Here is a 13,300-nt window from a genome sequence, read left to right as displayed (position 1 = left end):
TAGGACTGGGATGTGGCTTACTTGTTGTTAGGATGGCCTTAGGCCTGAGCCTAAGCAACTCCATTTTAAAAATTCCAGTTTGAAACCTGCAGTCTCACCAGGCACATCCACAGATCCCTCCAGTATGGCCTCAGACAAGTTACTTCCCCTCACCCTGATAAAGAGAGTGAAGTCTCTGGCAAGTTGTCCTCACCTGATAAGAGGTGAGAAGATCAGGGTGGAGACCACCAGACCTGATGTTCATGACCTCAGGGTAAATGATGTCACTGAGAAATCTGGCGGTAGCTGATAAGGATTGAAAGGCGGGGTCAAAACCCCCCAAAATTTAGTATAAATGATAGAGCAAATGAACAGGGATTCAGCCAGCCGAAACAAGGATGCGCTCCAGCTGGAGAGCCTGATGAGGACCTGACATCCCATCAATTGTCATGGTTCCTGAACCTCTGAGGGATCTGTGAGAGCCACAACTCCTCCCTATGATCTCCTCTTCAACTGGTCTTCCGCTCCACACCAGGAAAAGCCTGCCTTGGTTCAGGACCTGTTCACCACCGTCTGAGTAAGTGTGCATCTGCCGGACATGAAGCTTAAGGCTTAAGACTTTTGAACTTAGCACGCAGAGGGGATGTCTGTCATTAGCCTGTCATGATTAAGTGTGTTTTGCAGGGCTTAGAATTAATCTAGAATTGTTTGCTGTGAATTAATTAATCTAGAATTGTTTGCTGTGAATTGATTATGTCTATTGCAGTGCCTAGTATTAAGGATTGTCGTTTTCTTGATTAAGAACCTGTAGAGTGAAACTGTATTGAGTAATTTGAGAGAATAAAGCATTGAAAGGGGCAGAAGTGTATATGGACATTCATTATTTCTCCCCTCAACTACATACGTTGCAATTTTGCCCCCTCACAGCACTGGTGGAATGCCCCTGAGTTCAATCCTGAGTACCACTGTCCCCTCACCCCAAAAAAGATCTACAAAATCATTTCCCTACCCACCAGAAACAGAGATGTATCTTTTAGCATTTCTCCCTTCTTCACCCTTCCTCCATTAATAAAAAACTAGCCAAACATCACTTTCAGAATACTTACACCTTGAGCGAAGACCAACAGGGAAGACTGGGTACATAAACCAACTTTGAATTTATCCATCCTCCCTGACTTAGGCTACAAGTGGGGATTCCTTGGTACAAGCATCGTGAACTTTGAGTTCTGAATAAATTTGCATCAGTTGGAGCTGACTCTGGCTTTTTTCAGTGATCTAATCAGAGGAACCATGAAAGAGGAGTGGAACTTAACAAAGCAGCTTGATACATTTTTAGTTTCTGTTTTTGATTGATTCTTCAAAGGCTCCTTTCCTGAGGTTCCAAAGCACGGATCCTGTTGTTTGTATAAGGAGTGTTTGCTCTCTCCATCCACGAGGGTGCCCCAAACGCCACCCACTCTGAACAGGCTCATTCTCACCTGTCAGGTTCTGGTCTTATGACCCCTTTTTCATTTTCCACTTGTCTCTTTCTGAATAAAAAAAATGTTGCTTTATAATCATTGCATGATGACCTTCACTCAAAGAAAAAAAATACTCTGTCTACTTAGAGTTCTTTCTTGTTTTTAAATTATAAAAATGTTTCATGTTCTCGGTGTTTCTTTGACTTTTGCCTCATTATTCTTGTACCTTGTTGACAGTATGTTAGGTTAAAGTGGTATAATACAAAAATACTCTGATGAGATAATCCTATTTTTTAAAAATTACAAACACATGGAAATTAAGCTAAAGTAAATACTCAAATACTGATATATGTTTCTCCTAAATAGTGAAATTATGAATACTGTTTTCTTTCCTTACACATCTCTGTATTTTCTTCAATGAATGTCTTATAAAAGAAAACAAAACATATCTTTAGAGTGACTATATAATATCCAGGTCAATTCTAGTATTTTATTTGTACTCTTTGGGAATTAAACTTTAAAATATTGCAAAAAAAATGATTTTTTTATGGTTGGTCATTATTTGTGAAGTAAAACAAAGCAATCATTTTGTTATTTGCTAGTTTGTGTTTAAAATAAGAAGAAAAGTTGAAATGACGGAAATGAAACAGATTTTAGATTATATACTAATTTCATTTCATGCTATTTCTATTTCTCTAACTAAGTTAGTGAGTTGCTTTTAATTTTTAGCCCATAAGCTTTCTTGCCACAGACAAGATCTAGAAAGATTTTTCTTCATGAAAAACAAATGTAGAAATTACTTTTTTATAATATCATTAAACTTAAGTCATACTTTTTCCCTTCAAAACTACTAAAATAATTATCAAAAAACACTAGCACTAATTTTATGAAGATTAAAATTTCATGTCATTTTGGCCATACTTAAGCTGTTTCTGCATATAAGTAACCAAATACAAAGTTTAGTGTTGTCCTACCTGAGTCTTGGTACAGCCACTGCATTCTGACCAAGGGCCATAGGAATCCCACTGGCAGTTGACTGGAGAAGAGGCACTTGTGGTAGTTTCAAAATATCCATGATAAAACACAAGAAGATAAGCCAGGGAACACAAAGAATAGGTAAGAATAATCAAAAACACTTCAAAAAATATTTTTTCCTAAGGAATATTAAGAGTATTCTAAAGCATAAAAAATGGGCTTATTAGAAAATGACATTTATTAAACATCTACTGTATGTGAGGTACTATTAAGACACCAAAGTTGTAAAAATAATAAAAGAGGTAGCTCATTGTTGACAGAGGGAAGGATACAGATACAAATGTTCAATCATAGGACAACAGATCTAATCTAGTAGATATGATAGCAGAGATGTTATAATAATATCTCTGTGTTATGGAAATACAGAGAGAAAAGAATGCTCAGAACTGGGAGGGTAGATGAGAATATACAGGAGGAAGTTAATAGGTTTTTGAGAGGGTTCTGCATAATGAGTTGAAGAGTTATCCAAAAACTTAACTGAGAAATAATTAGCTCTAATAAGACCCTATGAGAAACAGTCTCTTAAAAGCTAGCAAAGGGCCAGCGGCAAGGCTCTGGGCGGCCGCAGTCTCAGTCTGAAGGCGGCCGCAGCGGCAGTCTCGAGTAAGATGAGGCTTCTGCTGCTTCTCCTGGTGGCGGCGTCGGCGGTGGCCCGGAGCGAGGCCTCGGCCAACCTGGGCGGCGTGCCCAGCAAGAGGTTAAAGATGCAGTACGCTACGGGGCCGCTGCTCAAGTTCCAGATTTGTGTTTCCTGAGGTTACAGGCGGGTGTTTGAGGAGTACATGCGGGTTATTAGTCAGCGGTACCCAGACATCCGAATCGAAGGAGAGAATTACCTCCCTCAACCAATTTATAGACACATAGCCTCTTTCCTGTCAATCTTCAAACTCGTATTAATAGGCTTGATCATTGTTGGCAAGGACCCTTTTGCTTTCTTTGGCATGCAAGCTCCTAGCATATGGCAGTGGGGCCAGGAGAATAAGGTCTATGCATGTATGATGGTTTTCTTCTTAAGCAACATGATTGAGAACCAGTGTATGTCAACAGGTGCATTTGAGATAACTTTAAATGACGTGCCTGTATGGTCTAAGCTGGAATCTGGTCATCTTCCATCCATGCAACAACTTGTTCAAATTCTTGACAATGAAATGAAACTCAATGTGCACATGGATTCAATTCCGCATCATCGATCATAGCCCCACCTATCAGCACTGAAAACTCTTTTACATTAAGGGATCTTTGCAAGAGCAGCGTGACTGACACTATGAAGGCCTGTACTGAAGACAGCCAGCTGTTAGTACAGACCAGATGCTTTTTTGGCAGGCTCGTTGTACCTCTTGGAAAACCTCAATGCAAAATAGTTTTTCTGTGCTGGCACGTTCTGGAATTCTGCACATTCGTGGAGTGCAATAATACTGTATAGCTTTCCCCCAACCCAGATTCACCCAGTTAATAGTTTGTCATTTTTTTAAATGTAGACATTACTACTTAAAACTTTTTTCTTAGTCATATTTAAAAAGTAGACAGTTGAGTTATAATTTGATTCTTTTCAAAGTGTCTGTTAAATCTTGTGTTTTTATATGATTTTTTTTTTTTTTAGTTTAAAGTCAATCTTTGGGGGAATACAGCTAAAGTTCCCAAAAGAGTTTATCAGTCATCTCTAATTTGGTCATGTCCAATTTATATCGTTATCAAAAAACTGCAGATTGTGAACAGTGCATTATACAAGATTATGGGGGAATCTAATATCCAGAGTACTCTACCAATTTGTTTGTATGTGTGTGTGTGTGTGTGTGATTACCAGAGAACTACTACAAAACCAACTGCTTTTTAAATTCTGTTGTGTAGTTCAGGTGTCTTGCCTTGACCAATCTAATGAATTGATTAACTGGCCTTTATACTTAATAAAAAACTAGCAGATGTCAGTTAAATGAAAAAGTTTCAGTTTATTGCTCAATGTACTTGTTAACATTGTATTTAATCATCATCGGCCTAATTTTGTGTTTTTAACTTAAAGATAATCTCCTAAGGGTTACACTTTAGATTCCCACAAAAAAAAAAAAAGGTTAATTTACCATTTTTAGAGTTGAAACTCACCTCATTAAATAAAAGTTCAGTTGAACCTCTTTACAACATTGATACTAAGTGAACAGAAATCACCCAGCATCAGATATCAGAATTCTGTTGTATTTGAAAAATAAGATTGAAAAATTTTTTAATTTAAATTTACTGATAGTCTCAGTATTCTAAAAATAAGAGTTTTTAGAAAACTAAAATTGACTAAGACTTGAAGGACAATTTAGCAGAAATAGGACCATAATGTAGAAAAAGAGCCATGGAGCAGCAGCCGCAGCTTCAGCTTCCACAGGCTTAACATGGAGAGCCCAAAGTAGGCCTGGATTTACTCATGAAAATAAAAGGATTTAAGGAAAAGTTATGAGGAAAACCCAACATTGGTTTTACCTAACACTTCAGAGTTACAAGACCTAACCCTGTGTGTCATAGGACTGACCTGTTTTGTTATCACTGGGTGTCCTGAAGCACATGTCAGGTAATGGCCTAACTGTTACAGCCTCAGGGAGGAGCACTGCAGTCTCTGAACTGACTGCATGATGTCAGTCTGTGATTCACTGCAGAAAACTGGCCAAGTGGTTATCATTTCCATTCCGAATAGAACCTTTACGTTCTTCAGGGTTAGTTAGTTCATGATTTAAGTTTCAAGCTCCTTCGAGATTGTTATTTAGGTATAATATTTATGTTTGACTAAGGATTAAAAACGTGTTAATCTGATTGCATACCACTCCAAACTCCCCATTTTCTGCAGGTTGAACACCCTGTCGAATGTGTCTGGGGGTCTTTCTTTGGCTAATGGACATTCCACTAGTGACAGTTACCTTTATGGCATGAAGCTACTAAAAAACTGAATCTTGAAAGTTCCCATGGGTTTAACAGATCAAACTATGGGGAACCAAAGCTTCAGCTCCAACTTTCTCCATGTTTGCCTTGGGTTGAATAACTTATTTTTTAGAGAATAGCTTTAAGTGGCTTAGACACTGATAAGAGCTATTTTGTTTTATGCTTAGTTCTATTTAAATCTAGAATTTAATGGAGTCTGATTAAAAAAAAAATGTGGGTCATGTGAATATGAAAAAATGTGAGGAAAATAAACTATTTGCAGTGTAACTTTATTATATTCTAACATTTCAAAATTATTGCTTATAAATTGGTATGGTTGTGTAGTTTATAACTGTCTATGCACTATATTAATTAAAAGACCATAGGATATGTTGGCAGGTTGGCTGATGTTGGCATTTTTTACCACAGTTGCCATTGTGGAAGAAATTATTTGTTACATTAATAATAAAAAAAAGTTAATAAAAAAAAAAAAAAAAAGCTAGCAAAGGCTAAAGTGACAGTGATTTATATTTAAACATTACCATGCTCATTTAGGCTACTCTTCAAGCACATGCCCAAGTGCAGCAATTTGAGCTTAAACAATTCCACTCAAATAAAGTACATGCAGGAAACGGAGAGTTGGCTCTCATACACTGCTCAACTCTATGAAGGAGGATATTGGATTAGTCCTAAAAAATTGACTTGCCAAAAGATAAAGGGACCAGGATTTTTGGCTTCTGAATTCCTAGCACATCTAGGAATTGTTGGAAAAAAACATTTGAATCAAGGTGATGTTTGCATACCTTAAGACTGTTGATTACCCTGAAAATAATCAATCCCTTTCTCTAATATATGCACCTCAAGTTCTTTTATGGAACCAACCTTGGTAACCAGTTTTCACATGGCATCAATAACTGAGTATATTTGACCCTTAAACAATCTGAACTTACTGTTGTCTATTTTGTGTCCCAGTGAAAAGCAGAGGTGTTCCCCAAATTCAGAGATTTAGGACTGAAAGCTAGTTTGGACTTCCCTACATCATCCTGTGCAGGGCCCTTAGTACACTCACATTGCAAAGAACCATCTCAGGATCTGAGTCATCCAGTAGACACTAAGGGTCTTCTAACTTCTCAGCATCCCCAGGTCCTAGCACAGCCCTGACACATATTCTAATTGTTCCATAAAATGACCTGACCTGTCCCCATCACCCTGAAAGTAAAAACAAAAAAAAAAAAAAAAGTCAGAGGTGGATGATGTTTGCTTTTCCAGGTCCTAAGAGATGATAAAACCATTTTCTAAGAAAACTCTCAACCTTTAAAATCCATAAAATGTTTTGCAAGGATTACACTTAAAGATCACATAGTACTCTAGGATGTGTGAATCTGCTGGGATTCTCTGAGTCACAGGTAAAATCGTGGTACCAGGACAAAACCTTTGAGGTGTTTTAGTCTTTAAGTTTCTTACTTACAGGGAAAAAAAAATAAAGTAAAAGAATAATAAAACACTCTTTTGATACCATCAATTTTTCTAAAAATAAGACAGACCAAAAAAACATGTTGTAGGAATAAATACTCTCAAGCTGCAACTTAAGAATTAGACCACACTAAAAAAATTTCCTTAATATTTTTTAATGATTTTCACACACAATCCAAATAATTCTTACCTTGAAAAAACTTGGAACTCTCCTATAAATCCCACAAAAATGAATAAGCTTATTGTCTGGAGAAGAAAAAGAATAAAGTATCACTTTAGATTTCATTTCATTAATGAGTTGAAAACCAAGACATTCATATAAAGCCAGATCTCTGGGTTTGGAGTACAAAGAGTGAAAGAACAATGTAAAAAGCTAAATAACTGCTTTTCCTTTAAGGTTCCATTTTAAATAGAAATTTGTAGTTTCTTCAAAAAAATTTAAAAAGCAGAACTGCCATATGATCCAGTAATCCCATTGTTGGGTATAAATCCGAAGAAAATAAAATCAGTATGCCAAAGAGATACCTGTATACCATGTTCACTGCAGTATTATTCTTAATAGGAAAGACATGAAATCACCCTAAGGTCCATCATTGGATGAATAGATAAAGAAAATGTGATATGAGGGGTGGGAGTACAGGTCAATGATGGAGTGCTTTCCTAGTATTGTGAGGCCCTGAGTTCCATGGGCACTAAGACAGAAAGAAAGAGAGAGAGAGAGAGAGAGAGAGAGAGAGAGAGAGAGGAAGAGAGAGAGAGAGAGGGAGGGAGGGAGGAAGGAAGGAGGGAGGGAGAAAAAAATATGGCGTGTGTGTGTGTGTGTGTGTGTGTGTATTGCTCTCAAACTATGTGCAATGGAATAAAATCTTAAAAAAAAAAAAAAAAAAGAAGGAAAACCTGCCATTTGCAACAAGAGATGATCCTAGAGGTCATTGCATTAAATGAAATAAGCCAAGCACAAAAAGGTAAATGTCACACTTAACAATCTAAAAATATTGAATTCATAGAAGTAGAAAGAATCATCAGGGCTGAGAAGGTGGGGCGGGTGGGAGGGTTGTTGGGGGAGACTGTGGTAAAAGGATATGAAATTTCGATTAGATAAGAAAAATAAGTTCAAGAAATCTGGTGTACAACATGGTGACTATAGTTAATAGCAATGTATTGCGTTCTTGATAATTATCAAGAGAGTAGATTTTAAGTGTTCTCACCAAAATGTAAGTATGTGAGATGATACATAGATATTCATTAGCTCAACTGAGCCATTCCACAACGTGGACCTATTTTAAAAGATGATGAGACAGATATATACAATATTTACTTAATTTGTAAAATAAATAATTTTAGGGTAAAAATTGATGTAATTCTCTGGGCCACACCTCCCACTGTTCATTTCTGTAAAGACAACTAGGGTCTGGGCTGTACCACAGACAGACAAATGGAAAATAGTAGAGTTAAAGGGCCTCCAGCATTTCCTTAGGGCCCACCATCTTTTAATTCCTTTCTCCACTTCCTCATCTCTAACTTTAGCATCCTAGAGGACACCCGAGGGGAGAAAATTTGGAAGAAGCATCAGTGATGATGGCTGTGAAGTTAATAGGGAAATGAGCTCTGGGAATGAGTAAGCAAAAGTTGAGGGACAGCCTCAGGCAGGGGGCGGTTCTCAGCTTTAGTTCTGTGGGCAGCTCCCTCTGTGTTTAAAACACTCCTGAGGCCTGTTATCATCATCTTTATGGGATAGCACAATCTAAATATTGAGGACCTGACAAGTTACAAAAATGTATGTAAAATGGGATTACATTTCATTTGAAAAATCAAGCACATTAAAGAAAAACTAAATCTAGAAAAAAATAGAACAATAAAAGTTTATTTCTGGTTGTAAAATTATAGATCATTTCCATTATCTTATTTTCAGTTATATGTATTTTCCTTTTACTGAAAACTTAAAGGTTGAGGTGGTGAGTATAATTCATTTTTTTACAAGTGATTCTCTAAGTATATCAAATACATTCACCTCATAACTCAGTGTAAAAGTTCTTAAAATTGCTTATCCCACATGTATCGATGGAGTGTTTTCCCAACAATTTTTCCAGAATCTTCCACTAGCCTTCCCAAATCATCCATCCTCTAATTAGGTATCTTCCTTTCAGTTGTAAAAATCCTACTTGCCTATTTCTAGCTTTTATAGCTCTACAAATCTTTCTATTATCCTAACTAGCACCTTCAGGAAGGTAGAAATGTATCAAGGAGCTGTATCTAGGAAATGTATCTAGGAAAGAGTAAAGAAGTTATAAATACTTTTCTGATTTTTCAACAAACATGTGAGGCATATAATCATTAAGTTTTTTTTTTTTTAATTATGACCTGCATGGTTTTTGTTTTTGTTTTTGTTTTCCTTTTTCAAAAATGTGCCTTTTCTCTGTGCTGTCAACTTATTTTTTCCTGCCCCTGGGAAAACACATTCGTATTTTATTTACCACTCTTAAGCATTAACAAATAGTCACATTTTCAGAAATTAAAAATTCTAACTTCAATTTATCATTAGTTTAAAATTCCTCACTCCTTCCTATCTCCTAGGTACACATAATGGGGGAGTGGTAAGGTGCACGTCAAAATTCCTACCTCTTACTTTACTTCCCCACTTACCCTTCCTCTCTCTGTCTTCTTCAAGGACAGAGCATCAGGAGTGAGAGGGAAAAGGGTCAGAAAGGATCTTGCTTGACTGATCCCATTGGAGTCCAGGATGGTAAATCAGGGTTGTCAGATGTTTAGATGCCAATTCTTCCTCTTCACTGTGGACTCCCTACCAGGCATCCACAACCACCTCCCTGGCACAAATGACTCATCTCTTTGTTCCTCATTCCTGACTGTCATCACTGCCTGCCCCCTACAGTCCTTTCCACACTATGCCATTGTTGGGGTTGCTTCGTACTGCAGGTGGTCAACATCTCAAGCAGAATCCCTAACAACCCATACTTGACTCCCTTCTCAGATCCACTTATGATCCAGGGGATACCTGCTCATCTTTGTCCTACCAAACTCTGAATACTCAAGCTGTAGCCTCTGCAGCCAAGGTGATTGACTCTGCTCAACGCTGACTTTCAATTTCCCAAGTGTGTATAGAATACCATTCCTACATCTTCCACCCTTTAAGGAACAAAATCCTGTGTACTATTGAGAATGGAGATGGCATGAAGGTCACCAGACACATTTGGGGTTACTTTTTTACAGTAGTGCACAGAATGTAAAACATCCTACACCTTAAAATGTGAGAGCCCTAAATGTTTATTGTTCTTGGCTTTTGACACTCAGCAGCCAAAACAGGTATAATCAAAAAAATTAATATTCCATTAGATGGATTCACACTCCTCTGGCATGTGTGAGGCATTGGGTTTGATCCTCAGCACCACATAAAAATAAATAAATAAATAAATATTGGGTCCATCTACAATTAAAAAAATACTAAAAAGGTCAAACATGGAAACCATTTCTAATGTCTTAACAGTTTAGGCTTTCCCAAGTTTCCCTTCAGGTTTACTATAAAAATATGACTATCTGCTTTCAAATCCAGGTAGAAATTTTGCATGCAACTTGAAGTGAAACCATTGCATTAATTGTTGATATTCTATCAACCAATTAAAGAATTAAAATATATTTATTATCACAACATTAAAATTCTGTAATAATCAATGACTGTGAACTACATTGTTGAGCATAAAACAATCATTAAGATGTCTCATCATAGGAAAAATTAGGGAATTGATTGACACTTAATACAAATATTAGGAAAAAACATATTAGAAGACTTTAGCAAAAGCGTAATATTCTTTTTGAGCTAACAAATGCTCTAAATTTTTAAATAAAAATGCAAGACAGAGTAATAGAGATTAAATTATCTCACAGTTCTAAACTTGTTAGATTACTTGGTGCCGTAGCATCATAAAATTAAACAAATTAACTTTGTGATTTATGTTTAACTTTTAATTATTTAATTGTACATGAGGCAAAGGTTATACAAGACCTGTATATTTCTCCTCCTCCAATCCTATTTAAGTGAGCTTGGATTCAGTACACAGAGGACCGTAGTTAACAAAGAAGCAAATCCAGAAGTTGCCAGGTCTGCAAAACTATTGTTCCAGTGCGATGAGGCAACAACTTGAAAGTTTAAATGCCAAAATTTGTGATAAAATTGAACTAGCAATTTCAACTTATTTTGAATCCCAGAAATTCAGTCTATAATAGAGTCTTATGTCTTTGGTCCTGCCTTTGGTTGAATAGTAATTTTTTAAAAACGTTTGTCCATTCTGCATTGGTCCAACGTGTGTATTTGGCAAACTTTTAGTTTCATTCCATCTTCCATTCATATATTCTACTCTCACAATCCTAACCCTTTCATCCAGGACTCCAAATTCTAAGGTTCCAAATCTGCAAATCAGGTCCCCATTGCATGGCTCCAAATTAAAACAGACAGATAAACTGGAGAAAAACTTTCCCTAAGAGGTAACAGTAGTACTATTGTATTACATTATGGCTTTCCCAGGACTTTCATAAACAGTGTCTCCAACTCCCTCTTCCCAGCCCTCTAAACCTATAATTAACTGTAAAAAAAGAAAATTAATTCACTTTAGCTGAACTATTCAAAATATATTTAAATAAGGATTTTTTTTAAAGTCACTCTCAGATCTTTGTCTTCTATATTTTTCCAAGTCTTTCTCTTTCTTTGGTTTCTTTAAGTTAAGAATTACCTTTCTTTTGAGATAGCTTCATTTGTAAAAGTAATAAACGTATTATCTTACCTTCATGTTTGGGAAAACTTTCAAGGCAGAAGAGAGGGAAAAGTTTTCCTCTCTAAGGGTACTTTTCAACGGCAGGAGGAGTCCAGCAGACTATCTGCGCTCTGCTTCTCCCTGTTCTGGATTATCTTGGCACTTATTTATAAACCAAGTGGTTCTCAGACATAGCTCATACTCCAGCTAGATTCTTCAGAGACATGAAGAGCCTCCTTCTGTACTTAATCTATGACTTGAAGCCAGATGTATTTTATCAGTTTCACAGACCTTAACTACAGCCAGCTGGGACTGTTTGGAAGTTAGAGATAAGTTTCAGAGAAACATATCTGTAAATCAGGAAAGATAGCAAATGTTCTCAGTTCAATATTTAAATGACTTTCATTCCAAGGAGATTCTATGTAAGGCAAGGGATAAGCCTCCTTCCTGTTTCAATGTACTGAACTGAGCAGATGTTTTCATGATTCTCTCAAAGGTGTTATAAACTAAACTTTGAGATTAAACACTTTGTAATAGAAATGATCTTGTCTTCCTCCATTTTCTGTTGCTATAACACAATACCTGAGACTGGGTCATTTATAAAAAATAGAAGTTTATGGCTTACAGTCCTGAAGGCTGAAAATATCAAAAGTATGGCCCCAGTATCTGGTGAGGGCCTTCTTGCAGCATCATAACTTGACAGAGGGAATCACACAGTAAAACAAAACAATCATGCTAGCTTTAGTCTCTCTTTCTCACCCTCAAGACCCCCATCTAATCCTAATTACCTTCCCAATGTCCAAATATCATTGACATATGCCTGTGGAAATTAATTATCCAACATATGACCTCCTGGGAACACACACAAACTACAGTAAATCTAAATGTACTTCTGTCACTTAAAAATGTAAATGAAATGCTCTGTAATGATTTTTTTTTCCAAAACACAATATAGCTTAACATTGCACAATATCCATGCTTTCATGTTTAACTTTTGTAAAATAATTGCAAAGAATATAAGTTTTTGCAAATATATCTGAGGGCATCACTTTTCAAGAACTACCCTCAGTGTTTTGACATGTAGATCCCTCTGCGTGAAGGTTCTTTTCAAGGTCATCATCCTTCTCCATTTTCTCTTAATCAGTTGTTGCCTGGTCTTCTTGCAGATCTTCATTTGTTCATGATGATCTTGTTTATCTCATTGTTACTTTGGTTCTAGCAGTTCTCCAACAGTGCTTTTGTAAAATTTATGAAAGATTTTATACAAGATTTCTTATTTCAGGTTCTTATTAAACTGTAGCTTCATGTGTGTGGTTTGGCCAAATACATATAGCAAAATATGCAAACCACTTGGGCATGATAGGTAAGATAGACTGAAATGTTAAGTAGAAAAGAAAATCTGAGTTGAGCATATCATAAGTATTATACTATTATAATATTCACTAAAAGTATATATCACAATAACATTTTATTAGTGAATGTTTTCCAGTTTTAATGAGTTTTTCATCCTCTATGCAATAATCTCAAAATAATGGGGAAGGGGAGCTCCAGAGAAAAACTTCTGTATCTTTTGCTCCAATATCTAATGATTGGTATAAAGAAAATTTTGTCACAGATAGTCCCTGGCTCCTGAAGAAATATATTTTATTCAAATGCAATTTTTATCCCATTATGCCAAATGTCATAGACTCCTCA

The 13,300-nt window shown here is 36.3% G+C and overlaps 2 protein-coding genes across 3 annotated transcripts in view; one reads left to right on the top strand and one right to left on the bottom strand.

Annotated features, from left to right (window-relative positions):
• The window catches only part of C7 (complement C7), a 56,964-nt gene extending 45,141 nt beyond the window's left edge, over nucleotides 1-11,823 (bottom strand). The window contains exons 1-4 of one of the 2 annotated variants that reach the window (XM_046468254.2): nucleotides 11,636-11,823; nucleotides 7,033-7,088; nucleotides 6,439-6,578; nucleotides 2,414-2,489 (exon numbers count right to left, since the gene is read on the bottom strand). In XM_046468254.2, the coding sequence (XP_046324210.1) occupies nucleotides 2,414-2,489; nucleotides 6,439-6,470 (108 nt within the window). In that variant the 5' untranslated portion in view covers nucleotides 6,471-6,578; nucleotides 7,033-7,088; nucleotides 11,636-11,823. The remainder of the gene's footprint in view (nucleotides 1-2,413; nucleotides 2,490-6,438; nucleotides 6,579-7,032; nucleotides 7,089-11,635) is intronic. The other variant, XM_046468253.2, reaches the window with a different exon arrangement.
• On the top strand, nucleotides 3,020-5,767 carry LOC124109594 (thioredoxin reductase-like selenoprotein T). The gene has a single exon (XM_046468255.1). The coding sequence runs from the start codon at nucleotides 3,083-3,085 to the stop codon at nucleotides 3,668-3,670; it is 588 nt and encodes a 195-aa protein (XP_046324211.1). The 5' UTR covers nucleotides 3,020-3,082; the 3' UTR covers nucleotides 3,671-5,767.
• Nucleotides 11,824-13,300: the final 1,477 nt, after the last annotated feature.

The sequence above is a fragment of the Marmota monax genome, unplaced genomic scaffold (genome assembly GCF_021218885.2).
Source record: "Marmota monax isolate L192 unplaced genomic scaffold, Marmota_monax_Labrador192_F-V1.1 WCK01_AAM20220418_F8-fsc00120, whole genome shotgun sequence".
Classification (NCBI taxonomy): domain Eukaryota; kingdom Metazoa; phylum Chordata; class Mammalia; order Rodentia; family Sciuridae; genus Marmota; species Marmota monax.
This window is presented reverse-complemented; position numbering and strand designations above follow the sequence as displayed.